General features: G+C 53.9%; 7 protein-coding genes across 7 annotated transcripts; 4 read left to right on the top strand and 3 right to left on the bottom strand.

The window, feature by feature from the left end:
* Positions 1-128: 128 nt before the first annotated feature.
* PG986_005481 (uncharacterized protein) lies at positions 129-2,901 on the top strand (the record flags this gene model as incomplete). Its single annotated transcript, XM_066841703.1, has 3 exons — positions 129-140; positions 307-2,737; positions 2,804-2,901. The coding sequence occupies 3 exons, from the start codon at positions 129-131 to the stop codon at positions 2,899-2,901; spliced, it is 2,541 nt and encodes an 846-aa protein (XP_066701565.1).
* A 1,309-nt stretch (positions 2,902-4,210) lies between these two features.
* On the bottom strand, positions 4,211-7,813 carry PG986_005482 (protein STU1; the record flags this gene model as incomplete). The annotated part of the gene is made up of 3 exons (XM_066841704.1): positions 4,211-6,191; positions 6,250-7,167; positions 7,230-7,813. The coding sequence occupies 3 exons, from the start codon at positions 7,811-7,813 to the stop codon at positions 4,211-4,213; spliced, it is 3,483 nt and encodes a 1,160-aa protein (XP_066701566.1).
* A 1,330-nt stretch (positions 7,814-9,143) lies between these two features.
* Positions 9,144-10,034, top strand: PG986_005483 (uncharacterized protein; the record flags this gene model as incomplete). The annotated part of the gene is made up of 1 exon (XM_066841705.1): positions 9,144-10,034. The coding sequence occupies one exon, from the start codon at positions 9,144-9,146 to the stop codon at positions 10,032-10,034; it is 891 nt and encodes a 296-aa protein (XP_066701567.1).
* Positions 10,035-10,354: 320 nt separating this feature from the next.
* On the bottom strand, positions 10,355-11,485 carry PG986_005484 (uncharacterized protein; the record flags this gene model as incomplete). Its single annotated transcript, XM_066841706.1, has 1 exon — positions 10,355-11,485. The coding sequence occupies one exon, from the start codon at positions 11,483-11,485 to the stop codon at positions 10,355-10,357; it is 1,131 nt and encodes a 376-aa protein (XP_066701568.1).
* Positions 11,486-12,975: 1,490 nt separating this feature from the next.
* Positions 12,976-16,162, bottom strand: PG986_005485 (exocyst complex component Sec5; the record flags this gene model as incomplete). The annotated part of the gene is made up of 2 exons (XM_066841707.1): positions 12,976-13,662; positions 13,730-16,162. The coding sequence occupies 2 exons, from the start codon at positions 16,160-16,162 to the stop codon at positions 12,976-12,978; spliced, it is 3,120 nt and encodes a 1,039-aa protein (XP_066701569.1).
* A 596-nt stretch (positions 16,163-16,758) lies between these two features.
* On the top strand, positions 16,759-18,267 carry PG986_005486 (NAD-dependent isocitrate dehydrogenase; the record flags this gene model as incomplete). The annotated part of the gene is made up of 5 exons (XM_066841708.1): positions 16,759-16,845; positions 16,915-16,971; positions 17,137-17,223; positions 17,282-17,404; positions 17,476-18,267. 5 exons carry the CDS (start codon positions 16,759-16,761, stop codon positions 18,265-18,267), a joined length of 1,146 nt encoding a protein of 381 aa, XP_066701570.1.
* A 3,321-nt stretch (positions 18,268-21,588) lies between these two features.
* PG986_005487 (uncharacterized protein) lies at positions 21,589-21,866 on the top strand (the record flags this gene model as incomplete). The annotated part of the gene is made up of 2 exons (XM_066841709.1): positions 21,589-21,698; positions 21,764-21,866. 2 exons carry the CDS (start codon positions 21,589-21,591, stop codon positions 21,864-21,866), a joined length of 213 nt encoding a protein of 70 aa, XP_066701571.1.

Genomic DNA, 21,866 nt, shown 5'->3' on the forward strand with positions numbered 1-21,866 from the left:
AAAAAAAATCAATCAGCACCAATAAATATTTCCGGTTCTATTTCAGACCGCCTAGCCTATGAGGTTTCTCACCGCCTTCTATCTGTCTGTCTGACGCCTGAGCATCGCCATCGCGACGCACTTACACAATGGGTCGAAAGGTAAGTGTTTAGTCAATGCCTTCATCTTCCACCTGAGCCTGTCCGATGCGAGAATGAAATGCATTCGATATCCGACACTTTTCTCTCATTCCCAGGCATTTCCAACATGAAGGACAGAGGGTCGCATATTGTACGGCAGGTTGCTGACTAGTGTCGATTCAAATAGCCCAACCCAGTCATTCTCTCGTACTTTGAGCGAGGCGAGAAACTCAAGGACAACAGTAACAGATATGCGCATACCTGTGTCAAATGCGGCGAGCATTTTGCCAAAGGCCGCATCGACTCTCTAACAAACCATTTGACCAAGAACTGTCCTGCCATCTCGGAAGCCGAGAGGATCAATGCCTGCCTAGCCCTCCATGGCATTTCTGGGAATACCGCCGCGGCTCGCAGTAACAGGGCCACCAACGCCCAGAACAACAACTCGGCCGCCAATGCGCTTGCCCTGACTCAAAGTAACTGGACTGCGCTCGAGACGCTGGCTGAAGTCTCCCGCCAGATTGACCTCAGCGAGAAACATGATGACCATGTGCCGCATAACCGCAACCCGCCCGTCGATGCGACTTCGGCCCCCTTCACTGACAGTCTGCTTGCTCCCATGGAACACCATGATTTCCAGCAGCTTCATGAGCAGTTCACCATGGAAGGCCAACCGCTGACTTTCGACGGCCACCCGCAGACCGAGGATCAACCGGGATTAGAAGCCGCCCACCACCAAATGCAGCACGAGATGCCGCACGAGATGCCGCACGAGATGCAACATGAGATGCAACATGAGATGCCCCATGGATTGCAGCATGAGATGCAGCACGAGATGCCCCATGGAATGCAACACGAAATGCAGCATGAGATGCAGCATGAGCACGAGCTCACCACAGAGGAGAAGTTGCAGAATCTCCTGCAAGCTGATGGCGTGCCCAGTGACTCGAATCTCTCCGTGGCCGTGGCGGCGACTGCTCGGCTGAACCCGTCCTTTCTTGATCCTCAATTGCATCAGGTGTTGCATCATGAAGCAACTTCGGAGTCCACGGACGCTGCTGAGTGTCCTGTAACATCGGCCCCTGATGAGAACTTGGAAGCTGTCGAGTCACTGCAGTTTGCACCCACCTCGGAGGACACCGCGGAACAGCCTCTCCCCGAGGCTCCGTTTCCTCCTGAACCTGAGGCTGTTACGAATCCGTCAGCAGGACTGGAGCCATCCGTAGCCAACATGGAAACCACCACTTCTGAAGCCCCGGCTCCTCTAGCGACCGAGGGTCTAACGGGGGACACAGACATGCTCATCGACTTTTCACCACTGCCGGCTACCAATGCTAAACGCCCTGCAACCCCTGGTGATCATCAAGTTAACATCACCGAGACCCCTTGGGCAGAGCTCACATATATCCCCGAAGGCCTGCAAGCACCGGCCACCGTAAGCAGCCAGAGCCAGCAGCTTGCGTTTAGCCTCGCTAAAGGTGGTATGCGGATGGAGACGATCAGCCCTAATGGAACACGCTCGAAACATGCGCGGGCCCGGTTTGACTCGGAGCGACGGAAGGAAGTCCAGGAAGTCCGTCGCATTGGTGCCTGTATAAGGTGCCGGATACTGCGGAAGGTGTGCTCAAAGGGCACTCCGTGTGATACGTGTCGAAAGGTCCTATCGCCCCGTGTTTGGCTTACTGGATGTGTACGAACAAAGCTAGCCGAGCAGCTCGAACTCTACTCGGCCGGCGTCCAGGTCGTCATTGCACAGAAGCGTATAAACGAGCTGAAGAGCGAGTACACCTTGTCCAATAAGGGTGTCGTTATCGAAGCCTCTCATTTCAAGGAAACGGGGCACCAAATGGTTTTGCAAATGCTGGAAGGTTATTCGACCAAGGGTGCCCAGGAACACAAGGTCGACCCCGAGGCTCCCGGTACACTGGTTATGATTGACTCCAACAAGGAGGACATCCCAGCCAAAGTAGAGGCGTACATGCGCCAAGTCTTACCTGAGCTTATCAAGCGCGAGCAATCGTCTCACGTACGAGTTACCCTCGAGTGCGCTATGCAGGTTGTGGAAGAAAGCAATGACGAGCTGCTGCGAAGATCTCTGGATCTCTGGGGTCTGGTAGAGTTGATGGATCGTGAACGCCAGTGGTCTTTTCTTAGAAAGATGAGCGATGGGAGCGGTGGTGTTGCAGAGGTCAACGATGATTCTCACAACGAGATCTTCACAAATATCTGCACGCAACTTACTGCGGGAGCCGAGCGGAAAGCTGCTGCGACCAGCAAGAGCCTCCTCAACGGGATCCAGCGCAACTTGCAGGACGGCAAGACGAAGCTTGGATTCCCCATGTTTCTCACCGCCATGGTTTTTTTGAACTGCGTTGAGAAGACCACATGGGCCTTCAAGGCCTGGGAAGGCGAGAGCATACGGCAGCAGTGGCCTCTCGAGAAGCAGCCGGACCATTTCTATCATCAGGGATACGGACTCTGCGACCTCCTGCGGATGCTCCTGATGATCCGACATACTCTTCCTAGAGCAACTGCGCCGGATTCGGACACTCCTCTTGTCGCTGATGAACAGCAGGATGAAATGGTGAAGAAGTACTACCGCGACTTGAATGTAACCTGTAAGGCCCCTCACCCCTAGCCATCAATGCCTATACAGCTATGAAGCCATTGCTGACCGTATTTAGGTGCGTTTCTACAAGAACGAAGGGATCACTTCTCTTTCGACCAGTCTGATTCGAGGTCACTGGAGTTCCTCTTTTGCTCCAATCTGCTCCTTACTTGAGAAACCTATGGAGAGTGTAGAGAAACCTCGTCAGGGTTTTTCTCTCTCCATCTCTTTGCTCCCAGACTGCTTTCATATGGCTAGTAGCTAGTGGGAGTGAAAAAGCACGGTTCATTAATAGGGATGGCCTTTTGGAACAGGGTGAGGTCATCCAGGATCTTTTTGCCAACATGGGTGCTTTGGTATCCCGCAGAGGAAGAACAGAAAGGGCGTCTCACGACATCGTTCGGTGAAGAACATGGTCTTCGATTCCTGTGTCAACGAATGCAGCGATGCAGTGTCGGAACGAAAAAGAAGAAGAAAAAGCTTTGGTTGGTACTGTGGAATAGATGCTTCTTAGACAAAGATACCCCATAGCAGAAGTCTAAGAAGAGCGGCGTTTTGAGGTCTCGTGTGCTTTCTGTCGGTTATATACTCGTACAGTAGCATGGACATTGCCTTGCAGTCGTTGAAGCCAGACGTCCCGCTTTGGTGCATAGTCAGCGGTAAACTGTACATATATATATAAGGATCATACAATCAAGTCTTATAGGTGTATGAAGTGTTTCAACATATTATTATACTCGCAAAAGTACCGTATCATTACAAAAATCCGTATAAAGTATACAAAGAACCCCCTTCTTTCCGTGTCCTACACAAACCAGAGAGAACCATGCAGAAAAATAACCGGAAGGTCCTGTCCACGTTCCTCTCTCTTGTCCACGTTTCTCCCTCGCTCGTCACACCAAAAAGAAAAAAGAACAGTCGAACTCCCTTGAACCGCCATTTTTCCGTTGCGCGCAGAATAATACAAAATCCTCCCTGAAAACTCCCATCAAAATTTCTGCCGTGGGCATGCCGAACCCTTCCTTTCCCTATCTCTTTTCTCTCTTGTGGCGGCCAAGAGGAAAGAGCAAATTAAGAAATCGAAGGGGTTTAGAAGAGAAGAAGAAGAAATGACGAGAGGTATAATAGTAGTCCAACACGTCACCACAAGCTGTATTTCCGATGTAGTAGCTGGTAGTACCCACAGCCCCCTCGCTGCTCTCTGTATCTGTACGCGCGTATGCATTTACCACCTCTTCTCTTTCTGCCAGCCCGTGTATCTCGCAACCCTCACAAGGGAAAAGAGACTGCGCCGATGGGGATGAGACGGCGAAGAGTGACACGAACAAGGGCAGGCAAATGGAGAACTGAAGATGGAAGAAGTGCAGGAAGAAGCCCATCGAGGGAGGGCGAGCGACCAGCTTAGGCAGACGCAAGCCCAAGTGACCACCAGCCAGGCCAGACACCAGGCCAGCATCGCCGCGGTCCAGCAGCAACCTTTCAACTAAGCAGCCGCTGCCGGGCTGGCGGACGTCTCCCGCTGGCGCTTGACCACGTAGTACGTGATGAGGCTCTTGGGGTCGTCCTTGACCCCCTTCATACACTCCCAGAACTTGTGCTCGCCGACGCGCGCGTGCAGGGCGACGCAGAGCTGGACGGCGTCCATGCGCACACCACTCTCCCGGCTCTCGAGGCAGCGAGCCGCGAGGTTGGCCAGCCCGCCGATCTCGGTGTCGTTGGGCGTGAACGTGGGGCGCGTGTCGATGAGCTGTTTGAGTACGTGTAGGCCCATGCTGAGGCTGCGAGAGCCGGCGGCGTCTGCCTCTATTTCGCCCAGGCGCCGCGTCATGGTGACAGTGATCTCGTCAGCATCTCCGAGAGTCACAAGCTCATCAGCTAAGAGCTCCATACCGCTAACAATGTGAGTGCGGGCTTCGTAGGCGGCGCGGGCAGCAAGTAATGCTTCCAGCCCTCTCGAGACGTGAGGTTGAAAGCTGTCACGCAGTTTCTTCAAGAGAAGCTTGATAGTCGCCAAAATTTGGGCCTTGACATCCTGTACCTTCTCAGTGCTGAGGTCCGGTAAAGGGGCTTCCAGATACTGGAACAACCCGACGAGCAGCGAATCAAATCTGTCATCTGTAAAAAGACCCTTGTTATCCCGTATCAGAGACTGTAGTTTCCGGAATCCGTGGACGTCGAGAGTGCGTGACTTGACGCGTGCAGTACCACTGTCTAGCAGGCGAGCATGCTGGCGGGCTTTGTCTGGACTGATTGGTGGGTCTTCCCCTACGGCCTCGACAGCGCTGGCACTCAAAGACAAGCGGCCTGCATCCTCATTGACATGTCTTGCTTCCAGAACAGGTCGCTCAGACTCCCCATTGGCTGTGGTCCGTGGGGTAGTGGAGGGGGTTCCAGCAGTCAGAGGATCCTCATAGACCGTAAGCGTTTTTGAAGGCGTCGCAGGTAGTGTAGGCCTCTCTCTTCCCTCACTGGTTCTCGCCCCTTCAGGCTGGACAGGTGCCGCGGGCTCTGCGAGTTCCACAGGTTGTGGGTTTTCTGTGGGCTCTAAAGATTCCACTGGCTCCGTAGATCCTGGGGATGCCATGGACTCTGTAGGCTCTGGAGACTTTACAGGCACCACATGCGCTGCGGGCTCTTCGTGCACCTCCTGCGACTCAGGAACAACAGACGGCTCCCTTGCAGGCGCCGGTCTGACATTTTCTTTGAGCTCTGCGACGTTTGGCACGACCAGAGAGAACTCTTCATCTGCCTTGGAAGGGCTACTACTAGGATCAAACATAGGCACGGTAGTCTGTGCCTTGACCGGGGTATGTTGTGGCGATTCCGCAGATGGCGCCTTGTCTGCCGTAGCCGTTTGCTTTGGCGAGCTCAGTACACTGGACTCGCTGAGCGTAGGTTGGTGCCCGGGTCTAGGTCTCGGTGCCGTCCTCTTAGGGGACCCCGAGATGATTTTGGGGGTTACAGCCTTGGATCTAACCTCACCAGGACTGGATCTCTCAGATAGTAGGCCATCATTGTTGCGACCGGAATACGGCCCGGCAGTAGCGGGTCGGGGCGCCATTTCTGGCCGGGGCGCCATCTCAGGCCGCTTCCTTACAGGCCTCGTAGGAGCAGCAGACATGCCTCCATGACCAGCCATAGCCTTCGCCCGCGTTTGACCTGTAGATGAGGCAGCGCTGGGTTGGACGGAAGAACTCGATGTCGATACCGTGGGCGCTGTGCGCTGTGGCGATATCGTAGCCATTGCAGAGCCTGGGCGTACTGGCAGATTCTTTACTGCAAGAGCCTTCTTCTGTGCCATCATAGCATCTCTCAGCGACGGTTTCGATGTGGTTGTTATTGTGCTCTTTGAGAAGCCCAAGCCTGGCCGCGCTGCTGGCTCAGCTCCCTTCTTGGGCGAGTTGGGATTGTGGGGGTCCTTGTGTAGAAGCTTCTGTGCCGTGGAATCCAGATTATCCATGATCCTGTTAAACAAGTCAGTACACTGCCCTCGATATCCAGAAGAGGGTTGGGCCAACTCACAGTTCTGCTCTCGCGGGCCAAACAGTGGCAAATAGCCAATACGTTGCACGCATCTGCTCACGCACGCCAGGGTTCGCGTCACCCAAGCCCTTCTTGATGCACTTCTCGATGAGCTCGAGGCCCCCTGAATGTTCAAGGTGATGCTTGTGGTGCGACTCCTTGTTGATCAGTGTCTTGAGCCATCCGGCGGTATAGGTTCTGGGTTGTACGTTCTTGTCCTGGCAGGCACTCCAGACATGTTGCATGGTCCTAGCATTGTAGGTTGTTCTGCCGAGGATCGTATCAACACAGGCATTGGCCAGCTGTGACATGATCTTCTTGGTCGCGGCACAAAGCTTGATTAAAGCCTGCATCAGTAACTCGACCATGGGGTCCATACCAGGCCCGAAGGTTATGGCCATGTCTTGAACAAGAGCGCATCCCTCCTTCGCCAAACTGGTTCGTAGGGTCATGATTGCTTTGATGATGCCATCTAGCATGCTTTTACACGAGGCCAAAAATTGGTCAGGGAAGTCTTGCGGAACATTGCCAGCAATGAGCTTTCTTAGCTTCGTTATGCTCTCTTCGCGTTTCAGCCAGTTTTGTTCGGTCTCCTTGCCTTCGAACCACGGGTGCATGTCCCTGAATATATCGTCGAGCTCACGCGACGTGTTGACGTATGCGGGATCGACTGGTTCCGGACGCGTCTCTGCCATTGGCGTTGTAGGTCTCTCGCTAGACATGGAGGACACACTGGCGGCCAGGTTGCCTCTCGGCCTGACAAGAGGCGCAGAATCCGGTCGGTCCTCGGGCATCGCTCGTTTGGCGGTCGCAGGGCCAGGGGCTAGTTCCTTCACAATGGCCGATTCTATCGCGGGTCGCACCTTGAAGTTCTTCAGCTGTTTCTTCAAATCGGATTTCGCAGCATTCGGGGCGTCTCTGCAGGGCACTTGGTTAGCATTCGCAACGAACGAAGAGCACGTAGTTTCCGAGGGGCGCACCTGAACAGTTCTATAACCGTCATCTTGGCGGTGTCGCGCACCATACCGTCGGCATCCTCCAACAGTTCCATTAGTGTGGGAACGTATACTCTGAACTGCAAGCCGTGCTCCTTATGCATCTGCAGCAGCCACTGCATACTCGCTTCCTTGGCCCGGGAGTTTTTCCCAGCCATGGCGACGTTGCGCACGAAACGCTCGGCCTCTATTGGCACAGCTCCGTACATGGTCGTCATAGCTTGGATAGCCAGAGCTCTAAACTTATCCTTTGGGTCGCCCAGCTTGTCCACGATCAGCGGCAGCGTATTCTTTGCTTCCTTCAGGAGATACTTGGGCTCCTGTCGCGACAAGCGCGTGAGCAGGTGGTTGAGTGCGGTAAAGCCGGCATTGACAAGAAAGGAGTGCTGGGAGCTTGAAGCCAGTCGCAGGGCCTCGAAGAGCGGCGCGACGCACGTGTCCGGGACGTTATGTTGCTTGATGGCGGACTTGGCGGCAGTGACATGATGGGCTTTCGTATCGACGGAGACGTCCTTTTTCAATATCGCCATCAGGTCGGCGACCTGCTGGTCGGTGAGTTTTTCCGCCATCTTCACCCGTCGCAGGGGTGTTGTGAGCTGCTATTTCGACAGGCAAAGGGTATCTTTTTTCTCTCTCTCCTGTAGGATATCATAGAGCAGTTAGTAATCGTCTCGGTACGCGTCGCATTCAGCCGACGGGGTGCAGGTAGCGGGATAAAAAGGAATGTCGGCCAGAGCAGGTCCTTTTTGTCTCGACTGGCTGCCGTGCTAGACAGCGAAGGAGACAAGAAGAACAGTGAAGGGGAAAAGGGCGCATTGGTTTGGACGTACTCAGGCTGGGTGCAGGTCAGTGTTGGTTTTCGCAAAAGGCTGGCTTGTTCAAGTAGGCTCTAGAATATGCAGTAAGGACATTGGTCAGCGAGAGGGCGGGACTGCGGTGGTGATTTGTCCAATGGATCGGTCGGTGGTGTTGATGGTGGTTGCGAACGGCAGGCAACGGCGAAAAAAGAAGCAAGGTATGCTGAGATGGTGTAGCAGATTTGTTGTCGCGACGCATCCCAGAGTCCAATGATAGGGACGGACAGGTGTTGTGTTTTTTTTCCCCGGGAGTGCAGCCAGTTAGTCAAGTCGAGCTGTTGCCGATCAACCAGCAGCTGCTGCACCTCGCACTCCAGTCTCAACATTAGCATGCTGCTGCTGCAGCAAACAGCTTCTGCGGAGATACACGCCGGCCGCCTGTGGAGTTTCGGTCTTTAGCCCAATCCAGCCCGACCAAGAGACGTGGGCCTAATAGAAAACCCGCCAAAGCGAGACATTGATTGGGTCTCTAGCGGCATTGCGCCCACGCTAGGGCGGCATCACCCCCTGCAGGTGCCCTGCAACTATAGAACGGTACCCTTGCCAACCCAGCTGGTGATCTCGAATAGGCATCATATGGAGACCGTTTGTTTGCAAAATGAGGGGCAGATGCAGCAGCAAAGAGACTGCTTCTGCTTGATATCGACACCCAGGTCAACTGATCATGTGAAAACGTCTTGTTCCAGGAGCCGGATTCTGGTCATGCAATAGCCCGTCGTGTCATCCATCTACTACTAAAAGGAAACATGTACGCCAGGCAAATGTTTTACAGCGCATACCCACTACCATACCCAGCCCCTCATCTGGGCACCGGAGTACAGGTGAGTCCTATGTGATGTGGCTGGTCCCTGATCTGGATAAACACATGAAGGCGGCAGCAGGCAGCCCCGCATCACCACCGACAACCGACAACCTGCAGCATTACACGCAGCAACCAAAAGTACCTGCTTATACGACAGAGGTTTGAGTTTCGCTTCTTGTGCAAAAGATTCAACATATGCCTTTGCCACCCTTGACCACCCCTGTCCCCTTGCCCGTCTTCATGCCCGGCATGTCTTACCAGCACGATGCTCCTCCTCCCCCAACCGACGCGGAGCCTACTCCGTCGCCCGTGCCTCATCCGGGTGGGGTGTCCGTGACCGACTCCTCCGGGTCCTCCTCCTCCACCAAGCCGCCAGCCGACACCTCTTCCTCGTCCTCCTCATCAAAACCCTCCTTCGACCTCCCCAAACTCCGCCTGCAGTTGCACGACCTCGCGCACCCGGGGTCCGCCATCTTCCTGACCTCCGTGGTCCCACCGCAAGTCTTCAGCGCCGCCGTGCAGAACGTCCTCTCTCACCTATACACGGCCCCGGGGCATCCGCACCAGCACCCGCCGCCCACGCGGTCCGTGACGCTGATCCTGCGGCCTATGGGCGGTGTCGCTTACACGACGGGGATCGACCTAGACGACGACCACAAGGAGATCCATCTGTCGCTCGAGTACGTCGCCGGCATCAACCCGCCCGGGCGGCGCACCCACGAGATCACGGGCGTCTTGACGCACGAGCTGGTCCACTGCCTTCAGTGGAACGGCCACGGCGCCGCCCCAGGCGGCCTGATTGAGGGCATCGCCGATTGGGTGCGGCTGCAGTGTGGGTTGGCGCCCCCGCATTGGAAGAAGGAGCGGGCGGCCAAGTGGGACGCCGGCTACCAGCACACGGCATATTTCCTCGAGTATTTAGAAAGTCGTTTTGGGGAGGGGACGGTGAGGAGGTTGAACGAGAAGTTGCGAGTCCAAAAATACGAGGAGAAGGCCTTTTGGACCGGAACCCTGGGCCGACCAGTAGAACAGCTTTGGGAAGATTATGGGAAGGCATTAGAGGCCAAAGGCAGTAGTATCGCTGGCCCCCAGGATGGCAAGAGGGGCGTGAATGAAGCCACACAAGTTTGAGTTGCAGTCATGGCTTCTCGGGTCATCGTCACGTTCGAATATGCATGTGTCGATAAACAGTATTACCCATAGTATAAATTTGCGGTCACGTTGCAGTATAGAAGAGAAACCCTAGAGCATAATAGCATGTGCTAAGGGGGAAAATACGATATCACTATGTTCATGTTGCAGTCGCAATACTCCAGGACGCCATGAATGCCCAGTTTCCAGAAACCAACTGCGAAACGCCACAAAGCCGTTAAATCCTACGACACCTCGGCCCCAGGAAACCCCAAAGTGACACTGTACGAAGCAGACAGTAATGAGTATTGCCAAGCAATCTACGAGTGGATGGGCTGGGGCCCATCGTTCTCACTAACAACACTGCCGACCTCAGACCAACTGTTGGGGGTGGCCATGCCTTCGGACTCGCTGACCACGTCGTAATACCGTGAATGTCCCTGTGAGTCGACCGAGCGTGCGTCTTCCCCTAGATCCTCCCCAGAACCAGCAAGAGAGTTGGAATCTGTCGGTGCGTGGATGCCTTCGCTGACCAGCTCGGGTTCGGAGAGCGGTCCAGCGGGCGATTCCGGGAGAGGGGAGTAGAAACTGCGGTGTGCTGTCTGTGCCCAAGCTTGGATAGAGCTGTATGCATCATCGCGGTCTTCAGGGCCTGCAGTCATGTATTCGTCCTGGCCCAGTTCTCGCTCGAGCGTGGCAGCGGGAGAGGCCTGTGGTTCCTGTGCAGGAGTTGCAGCATCGATAAGGGTGGGAATGTGCTCAGGTGGTGCGGAAAGAGTGGCGCTTCTCGGCGTTTCATCGTGGGCGACGTGTGAGACACTATAGATATCGGTATCATTCTCATCCTGTTCGGGGTCTACCAAGCTGTTCTCAAGCGCAATGTGCTCGTCGATGCCGTTCTCGTCAGCGAAGGGGTTCGTGTATGCGGAATAGTTCAGGCTTCGTGGTCCGTCCCCGCGGCGTCTCAATCCGTCAGCATCTTCGCCCCGAACGTTGGCTCCGGTGTTAAAAACGAAGGTCCCCTGTTCGCCGCTCAAGTCTTGCTTCAGGAATTCATCAAAACTGGTCTTGGTTTTAGGCGTGAACGGGCTCTCTTCTTTGACCTGCTGTTTCTCCCTCTTCTCTTCGGCAATCGCATTCCAATACATTAGCTCTTCGCGTTGGCGGCGACGGGTTTCATCATCTGCATCAACACCCAGTTCGCCTTCTCGGACATCGATACCGCGTGAGCGAAGAAAGCCTTCAGCGTCCTCCGGTCGGTTAAACAAATTCTCACGGTCTTGAGGGCTGATGCTGTCGCCAAGCGAATGTAAAGCGATTGCAATGCGCCGTCGGACATCTTCGGCCATCCGTCGTAATTCTGGCGATTCGTAGATGGCGATACCGGCCGCTATCACGACCGACGCGGCGATAACACCGACTGATAGTGCAGCATGGTTAATAGGTGGCATCTTGGCGACGACTTGAACGACAAAAGTCTTATGATTTGCCAATGTCAAGAGGAAAGATGCGGAACCCAAGCAAAGCAGGCAGGAATAACAAGTAATGATTGAGGGAAGAAGTCAATCAAGCTCGAATAGGCAGCATGAGGGTCAAGTAATGCATGTCAAGCCACACAACCGCCTCGCCTCTGCGTTTTCGCCACCACTTGGGTGTTGGAGCTTCAGGTGTGCTGTGCTGACTGACCATTTGATAGGCAGCAGTCGAAACGCACCACACGCTTGACACCTGAGCAGAGCTCAGGTGCCACCATGAGGCACCAGGGGACGCTGCCAATCATTGTGGGAGAAAAGAGGAGATCAACAGACAATGGATCGTCGGGGGCGGGGCAATCATTTGCCCCAAATAGAAATAGACGGGCGTACCTTTGATGGCCACTGGAGCAGGCATTTCGGCGGGATGGGACACGACTTCACGGCCTCTTGGAGACAAACCGATGAGGAAGAAGCGAGCTGGTGAGGGGAGGAGGATGGCAGGAGGGAGAACAGGCGGGGAGGACCGGAATTAGAAGTAAATGGAATCGATGGATGTACCGGCAAGCCAGGAAAATGCCTGGGGAAGGCCGACTTCCAACTGCGTGGTTGTGCCTGGGTTTTGGATGATACGGGAGTTTCCCCTCCACTCTTCATTACAAGCGTTTGCCGTTTACCTTCCAATGCCGTGTCGCCTTTCTGCTACTTGCCGAGCCGTCCACGGTTGATGGCGAGTAAGCAAGCGCCTTTGCGCTCCAGGAGTCCAGCCTGTCCAGGACGCCTTGAAACTCAAAGCCCGCGTGACGTACACCACCTGGTCTTATTCTGCGCAAGCCTAACGCAACTGAGATCGGCTTTTCCAGGCCGTCACAAAGTCATGGGCCTTTGCGGTTTCAGTGCTACAGCACTCGAGATCGAGGACGGACAGAGAGTCTCGACCCTTATTGAATTGGTGGCATGCAGATTACCATATGCCACATGGAGACAAGTATTGGACAGTAAGATTGAGGGGTGGCGACTATCGTGGCGCGGGGCATTGACCTCTCGAGTTTATGTCTTCCCGTCATACATGTATGTATGTATGTATGTATGTATGTACAAGTAGGTAGGGCTTGTGCGTGCATAATCATTGTGTTAAACGCGCGAGCGCATTTGAGAGCCAGCGAGCACTTTGATACAATTAGCGATGTTATTTACCTACGACTGAGAATACGGTCCATTGCGCATCTTCCCCAAGGTACATGGAGAAGCATGACGCCACTATATACCTAGAATGCCTGTCATTCTCTAGAGCCGGTGTACATCCCCTTTTGTTCAAATACGGAATAATTCAGCAAGGAAAAGAGCACATTGTAACTTGGCTTATTAAACTTGCAGTTCATCGAAATATATTTCGTCTCATTATATCTAGGTACTGGGTGTGAGAAAGGGCGGGCTCCGTCATAACTCCTGCTCTTCCCTCGGCTCCATCAGCCCGTCATAGTCCTCTCAACCTGGCTCTTCCGTGGTTTTTTGAAGCAAGCAAAGGAGTTTTTGCTGAGGTCGCGCAGCTTCTTAAGCACATCTCGCATTCCAGGCAACTCACCCTGCAACCGGGCGCGGGCCGCGTCGTCCGTGCGGCTGTCCAGCATGCTATAGATCTCGCTCTGGAGGCCGCTGGCGCGCTCCGTTGTGTACTGGCTAAGAGTCTGCGCCACGAACTCGACATCCAGCGTAGCCTGCATGAGGGCCCCCAAATCGTAGTGTGTAGACCGTGCCTTGAAGGCTTCCAGTAGTTCGCGCGAAAGCTGCTCCAAAAGGTAGGAGAGAACCTGCGCCGTTAGGGAGGGGGCGGTAGTGGACACCTGCGTATGTACGAGAACCAGCGACAACAAGGCCTCGTAGATATACGGCTTTACTTCAGTCGGTTTTGGTGAGCTTCCCCAGCTTGGATCGTCGGAAAGCCCAGAGTGAATTATCCGGCGCAAGTTTTCAATAGACGGTTTGGTGTACGTTTGAAACAGGCGCGCATCGATTTGGCCTAGCACATCCTTGATTGTTTTGGATTCGTCGGTGAGCTTGACTGAGAACGAATTCTCGAATTGGCCGTTCAGATTCGGCACTACTTGGGAGCGCAGCGACTGTAGGTTGCTGAGAGTCAAAAGCATACGGACATTCTGTTTCCTCGTGTTAGTTTACACAGTTCATCTTCCATTTTCGGTTAGAAAAGCAAGCGCAACTTACTCGGTCTCCAGCGTCGATGCCCTTCATCCCGACGCTGAGAGAAGTCCTTGCGCTTCCAGAGTGAATAGGCGTGTCCAGATCCGTCGTCCACTCGTCGTCGGCTTTCTTGATCGACCTTTCGGCGTTTTCCACCATGCCACTTAGCGCCTTGTACAGTGTAGTCACGTACTGGCTGCGCACCATCTGCAGTAGCTTGGTTGGGGGAGGCGGAACGATGTCGGCAGTGTCGGGCTTGGTCATGGCTTCAGAAATGTACAGTATCTTTTGCATCCCACCCAGCAAAGCCCCTTCAAAAGCAGCAAAAGTTGTGGGCATGCGGGTTACATCACCCAGCTCCCGAGACCTTTGCCAGTCCTCGACATACTTGATGTTCTCGGCATCCTTATTCCAAGCAGCACAGATCGCGGTGACACACCTCTCCCGAGCCGCACCAACCAGGGTCTTAAGATGCTCGACCTGTTTCTCATCAATCTGGGTCACTGGCGTGATGCTAGCCATCTCGGATGCACCAGACCCAACAAAAACCAGCATCTTTGAGAGATAGTGCACCCCGCTGACCGAGTTGGCGTTGGGCGGCCAGAAAGCAAACTTCTCCCAAGCCTCGCCGCGTCTTGGTGATGGCGGTGGCAAGTTGTTCGAGTCGAAGTTGAACCTGGGATCCCGGAGCGCGGTAGGTGTCAACGATCCAGATACTGGCGTTCCAGGTGATGGCGGCAAAGGCGAGAAAAGGAGAGAGATGTCCTCAGGGGGCGCACCGGCGAAGAATTCGAGGACATGCTGTCGTATCATGTCGACAAGTTCGACCGTGCCCTTCCGGAGATCGAGCGTGCCCTGGTCTGATAGACGATGATGCTCACGGGACTCTCCGTTGAAACCAACAGGGAGAGATGACTGCGTCTTGCCCTCGATAAAACCATCTACTGTCTGCCAGAATTCTAAAATCTCGCCAAGAATCCCTTGGGTAGATAGCAGCATGTTCAGGAATTGAAGCATCTTTTCCCACAGCTCGATGACGTCTGGAGCATCAATTCCATCTGGTTTGCTTTCGACGGATTGCCGACAGAGCGCCCGAAGATGCCCTGCCACGCTTTGCGGTGCTGGCTTCTGCCCATTGGCCAGTCGTCGTCTGAGGACCTCGATCTCGACTTTTCCGCGATCTGCTACAGACGAGATCTTGCCTTTCAGGTAATCAAACCGGCTTAGTAGCCATACCCATATGGGGTTGTCCTCCACGCCAAGCTCCAGGAGCAGACTAATTAACTCCATATGTTGATCTTGGGGCCGGCCGGCTTGTACTTCTGTCTTGGACACGCCGTTGAGTGAAATGAGCTTCTTCCAGATATCTCTTTTAAATGTCTGTATCTGATCGTCGACGTCGTACCACATGCGAGCGGCCAGTAATATCTGATAAGCTTGGCTTTCGCTTGGCGCAGTGGTGCCCAAGTCTTGTACCAGTCTCCTTGCGTCATCTGCGAAGCGGCGTGCGCGAGTGTACTCTTCTACCAGAGTCTCGTAATCACGCCGCTTGATGCTGTCTGCTACGTTGGAACTGGCTTCGATATAGTCCCTGAAGCGTTCGATGGAGTACTGAACCGTCTTCAGGTTCTCCTCCTTCTCCCGTCCGCCGAGCGCAGGACCCCATACATCTTCCGCTTTGGCCGAAACATCGAGCAGCGGGGTCTTGATACCCATTACGCCATAATCGCTTTCTTTTATCAAAGCATTCTTTTTCCGGGCATCTGCACCTGGAGACAAGGGTGAGACTAGCGGGTTTGCGCCGAAAGCAGGGCCGCCAATACTATTTCTGAAGCTGCTCCTGCTAGCATGTCTCGAGTGAGCGCGTGCCCGTGTCGGTGACGGCGGCTCGGCCCCCCTGTACTTCATCTCTTTGTAGACATTGTCGATAGTGGCCTTGGCCTTGACGAACCGCTCAAAATTGGACTCGACAAGGACCTTCAGAGACGCAGACTTTAGGTCAATAGATTGGGATAGGCTGTCGAGACCAGACTCCAGCATTCGGGTATCGTCGAGCGCATGTAGTTGGGACAGGAATAGCGATGGCGAAAAGTTGGTCGAGGACAACAGGAACTTGGTTCGTAGTCGCGGGTCATCTTGAACAGGAAAGCCAAACCGCCGCAAGGATCCCACGACGCTGTCGCTGCCTCCCAGGGGATCAGGTTCATCCCGCTGCACCAGACTACCAACACCGCCCGACGATACTTCGGAGCCAGGCACGATGCTTGTTCTTCTATCACTGACAGCGCGTTCGAGGGCTTGGTATCGTGACTTGCGGCGGTTGTGTTTCTGCTTTTTCTGCTCGGCGTCGCTGTCCGAAGCGTCGCTGTTGTCCTTATCGGTAGGCCATTCTGCCGGAAATGCGGTCGGTACGCCGTAGAACTCCAACACGTTCCGCTCGAAATCGGGGGCAGCCATCGCTATATAATATGCTCAATTGATGGCCGTCGAGACCAAGCATTTTTCTCATCGGGGTATCGACATGAGACCAGTTGCAAACGAGGTCTATGTTTTGGCGGATTGTATTGTCTTTGAAGTCGGAGGTCATTGATGGGTGTCGAGACTCGGTATCCCTGTCTCCCTGAGGTTTGCGACGGTCCGGGCCCCATTGTGCCTAAGGCAGGCTCCTGCCGGGAAAAGGTGGGGATCTACCCAAGAAAATGCTTGGAACGGTGCTATAGTTACAGTTTATAACGGTATTCACGGTAGTTGGTTCCGCTGTAGATATTCATAACTCTATTTCCCCGTCTAAAACGGACTATTCACCAGGCCAGAACCCATGTCAGAGCTCGAGCAGCTTTTTGTATCGAAGCTTTCCGGATTTTAGCCGCCCATTAGACTAGGCTAGAGCAAATTTACATCTGATAGCATAGCCGGCAGGCTGTCGCCTTTATTAATCCCTCGAAGCAAGCAAGCTCTGGATTTTTTGTATTGCTAGCCTCAACGCCATTCACGCAGTTTGCAGGAGCCTTCCGACATCTTTTATACCCGCTCCTCTCAGGCAATTATTCACAATGCTGGCCATTCGAAGCGTCTCGGCGCCCATGCGACGCCAATGCGTCCGCGCAGCTCCTCGCGTCGCTGCAACTCTATCTTTCCAGGTGAGACCAACATGTCGACTGGTTTCGGTTATTTGCGCCATTGGCAGCTAACATCTCTTTCAATGGCAGAACCGACGATTCTACTCGGACAAGGTGGCCAAGTTCACCGGACAGAAGGACGCCAGTGTATGTTTTCTTGCATCCGAACCCTCGCGACCGGATTGCGCAATATAAAGGCACTCGGCCTACTTGCCATGCCACCCGGGCGATCGAAAAATCACCACGAATCCAAAGCATGACCGTGAACCATGCGACGTTACAGGACACTCATCTAACTGGATATCCACTTAGGGAAACTTCCCCGTCTCGATCATTGAGGGCGACGGTATTGGTCCTGAGATCTCTCAGGCTGTGAAGGACATCTTCGCTGCTGCCAAGGTTTGTTATTGCCAGTGGTCTGTGATATGCCAGTGTTTTTAGCTAAAGAGACATACAGGCACCTGTCTCTTGGGAGCCCGTTGACGTCACCCCCACGCTTGTCGATGGCAAGACTTCCATCCCCCCGGCGACGATTGAGAGCATCGAGCGGAACAAGGTTGCCCTCAAGGGTCCCCTCGCCGTGAGTATACCTCTTCCGCATCTGTCAGGAGCGAAGGGCGACACAACCACTAACTAGTCCCGAATCACCAGACTCCTATTGGCAAGGGCCACGTCTCCCTCAACCTTACCCTGCGCCGTACATTCAACCTCTTCGCCAACCTGCGACCTTGCCGATCTGTTGCCGGCTACAAGACCCCTTACGACGGCGTCGACACTGTTCTCATCCGTGAGAACACCGAGGGTGAATACTCCGGAATTGAGCACGTTGTGGTTGATGGCGTTGTCCAGAGCATCAAGCTCATCACCCGCGAGGCTAGCGAGCGTGTTCTGCGATTCGCCTTCCAGCACGCTACCGAGATCGGTCGCAAGAAGGTCCGCGTCGTCCACAAGGCCACCATCATGAAGATGTCCGACGGTCTGTTCCTGAACGTCGCTAAGGACGTCGCCAAGGACTTCCCCCACATCGAATTCGATGCTGAGCTGCTCGACAACACTTGCCTGAAGATGGTCACCGACCCTCTCCCCTACAACGACAAGGTCCTGGTCATGCCCAACCTTTACGGTGACATTCTGTCCGACATGTGCGCTGGCCTGATTGGTGGTCTTGGTCTTACGCCCTCCGGCAACATTGGTGACCAGTGCTCCATCTTCGAGGCTGTCCACGGTTCGGCCCCGGATATTGCTGGTCAAGGAAAGGCCAACCCCACGGCTCTGCTTCTCAGCTCCATGATGATGCTGCGACACATGGGCCTGAACGAGTACGCGGACAGAATCGAGCGTGCTGCTTTTGATACCCTGGCGGAAGGCAAAGCGTTGACGGGCGATCTGGGCGGCAAGGCCAGCACCACCGACTATGCCCAGGCCATCATTTCTCGACTGTAGATACCACCATCTCTCGGCGATCATCCACCTTCCTTCTCTACTTTCCTCCCCTATAATGCATCACACTGGGAGCGCAGGGGGCAGTAGTTTTACACAGTAGACTGTACAACAGATGGGACGAATTGGCATGATTGATTGAATAGAAATGAATTCTTTGAAACACAATATCTGCATGAAGGCACATGTCGTGATACCATTGCTCGGTGATTCCTCTTGATGCAGTACGGATATGCCCTTGTGCTGCATTACTGGTGTGTAAGACACAAGTCTCAAGAAGCGTGCCTGGCACGTATTATCGGGGCCTGGCTACTGCTTCTTTGGATGCGGCCGTTTCGAGTTGCGTTTATCATAAGGCAACATCTGGAGTGTGCGCCCAAGGTTGGCATGCAGTTACGAGTTAGCGGTGCCGAGGCGGCAGCTCCCGTGCTATGATGGGACGAACTACCTGGAGCCTACATATATATATAAATATGTTGTATATCCCAAAATATACATACATACACGTATATGGGTGGGTAGCGTAGAGTATCCCAGTGACCCCGCCCCAACTTCTGGTCGGCCTGTGAGGGGATGCATCGGCCAGGGTTGCTTCTTTTTCAGGATATTGGGGAAATGCGGTACATAAGTCTTCTTCCAAAGTCCCCGTGTGGGGGGGAGGGCGGCATGTCATTCTGGGGGTTGCGTCTCTAGCTGCAGGTGCGAATGTACAAAAGGAATTCATCTGCATGCAGCGTTACATGGGGGTCGTTTCCAAACCAAGCTTCCTTTTCTTCTAAAGGGCTCAAAGCATGCCGGGTCATAAGACGTAAGGCAGTAGGAATGAGGAATGCATCAAAAATAGGTGGCAAAGGTGGCATATTTGACTATCCTTCTCGCATCACTCTGAAGGCGGTGAAGAAACCACGACGTCTCCTTACGCGATGTTCTACGCGGCTCTCGGTTGTCGGAAGGGGCAATTGGGCACGCGGCTGAAACTGCCTGCTCCCGCGGCATACTGCATGGACACATGGAACGCTGTGAGCAAAGACCGACGACGATCACGACGATGCAAGCCAATCAGTGAGGGTGAGGAAGTCGAGGCGGCAGGGCTTCATACGGCGCATGCGCCAAGCGCTTACAGTAGTATACCTCCGCGGTACAGCATTACAGTAATATATGAACGGAATCCAACGTGGACTACCTACATATGCACAGTAAGGCATACATATGCCGATGCGCCAGTCCGTAGGAGTGTCTCAGCCATCATGAAGGGGAGGGGTAACGGTGTTCCTCTGACTTGAGGCAAGAAGGAGATGGTCGATGTGGCCCTGAAATTCGGCATCGGGCGACCCGGATGGGATGGGAGGACATGTGCGCTGAGTTGGGAGGGAGGCATTCAGTCGATAGGTAGTGTCCAGACAACAACTGGGCACTTTCTCGCCTGCGTCCCGGGAGGCTAGGTAGGCAAAGTAATCAGAAAAGGCTAATGCAGACAAGCTTTTGATTGAGTCCCTCCAAGCCTCCAAGGGCCTAGTGGGAGTGGGTGTAACGTCAATAATTGGCCGTGGGAGTCGGCACAGTCGTCGGTCGCTCGGTGTTGACGTCTGTCTACATGTGGATTGATGGAAAAGGAGCGGGAGAACTGTCGGCTTCGCCTTTTCGAGTCATCCGAAGAGCGAAATTGCCCGGCCACCGGCGCACAAGAACGCACTGGTACATGCTTCTGGTTCTCTTGCGTGTAGTAGTACCTCGCTGCATCTCAACTGCAAAGATGCAGCCGGGGCCTAGGTACGGAGTTGGCTTCGTGTGTAAGAGGTAAGCAGGTACTTGCTCATGTTGGAAATCCATGCCAAGATGAGCGCTGCATGTTTGCCACGCCGCTTTGACTGGTAGAGATCGACGCCAGCACTTGCTTGGATCGGAAACCATCTCCAATCATCCCGACTACATACTGGTGTATGGAAATGAAGAAACATTCTGGAAGCTTTGGTAAGCTTTGGTGGCATCGACAAGTAGGCTTGGCATCAAGCCGACGCAGAGAGCCTTACATTGCATTGCATACGCTCATACGTGCTATTTGAAGCTGCTCGCCCGGGAATCCCACATTGGATAAGTGTGGCAGGCAACGAACGCATGGTTCCCTCCTAGGAAATACCAATGTCACCCACCATAAACTCGACTAATAGCGCAGTTCCTGCGTGTATAGACCTCTACAGGCAGGAAACGTGCATCAATGTATCTCGTGTAGATACCTACAGGTGTGTGTGTGTGTGTGTGTGCCGCGGAAGTGGGTTTGTTGGCTAGGGTACTAGCTTTCTGTTTTCTGTGGCGATTCGATGGGGTTCGCGATCGGTGTTCCGAGGCCATGGCACTTGGTGGGCGGACTTGAAGCCCCCGGCTGTTATTCCCGACGATATTCATGGCATTGCCTACTAATGGTCTTTCTACAGTAGAAGCCCTGCCTTTTGTAGTCGGGGTTTGGACAAGCATCCACCACGATGGAAGTTGCCAGTTGACGCACGCACTGCAATTGCAAAGATCACGCGAGAGTCAACCCTCCCCCGAGCAGCGGAGGTCTGGATGAGTCTCGTAGACCAGACTGGATAACGCAGGCCTTACACAGTAACATCCATCCTGCACGTAGCATGCGACTGCTGCAGCTTTCTTGGTATGCGCAGGCAACGCAGGGTGGGTGTGAAGGGTCTACATCGAATAAGAAGCCGGGCGGCCGAGCTGGTGTAACTATTCCCAGAAGGGCGAAAGTATCGGTCCTACTAGCAGCTCCCTCTTGCAGGCCGTCCGACCAGCCTCGCACGCCGGAACGAACGAACATATGTTACGGCGCGATATGTACTGTACGTACTCCACCCCAAATGGGTTCCATGTTGGATGGGCGCTTTTAAATCGCTCAACCCAACTTATGTACCATACTGTACAATTCAACTTGTACAGGGTGAGTAATGCTGCACTGAGATAAGGGCTTCTCGCGGTTTCTGGTTGGGGCTCCAGCCGGAGAGTGTAAGTGCCACTCGGTAATGACTGGGCCTATCTCCAGTCCTCCCTACTTCTTAATTCGAACTGAGAAAGCCGTGCAAGCGCCTTCCACTCTGTTCAGTTCAGACGTATAAATTCAAGACTCCTGTCCTTCCCCTTCGGCTCTCTTTGTTCGATCTTTTACATTATCGTCTTGATTGATACCACTGTCATCGCTCCAACCTATTCAGTATATATATATATATATATATATATATAAACTACGTCTACTTGTCCGCACCTCGGAAACTCTTACAGACCTTGAACCAACAACGTCCTTTTCCAGTACCACCAGACACCACCTCCAAAATGCCTAACCACGACATCAAGTCTGTCATTGACACCAAGCCCCTCTCTTTCACCTTGAACACCAAGGGCGGCAAGTGGAAGTGCACGCTGCACTCCAACCGACAAGCTCTGTATGTCCTCCCTTAGCGAGCTCTTGGGTTTCCCAATGAGGTGCCTTTGGCTAACCCATTCACAGTGAGAAGGCTCGCAGTGCCTCTGATAAGACTCCCGGCATCAACCGCGCCGACTCGGATATGTCTATGTCCTCGGCAAGCAGCACTACTTCGTCCCAACATTAG

Source organism: Apiospora aurea, assembly GCF_038362705.1.
Source record: "Apiospora aurea strain CBS 24483 chromosome Unknown utg000004l_segment0_segment0, whole genome shotgun sequence".
Taxonomy (NCBI): Eukaryota; Fungi; Ascomycota; class Sordariomycetes; order Amphisphaeriales; family Apiosporaceae; genus Apiospora; species Apiospora aurea.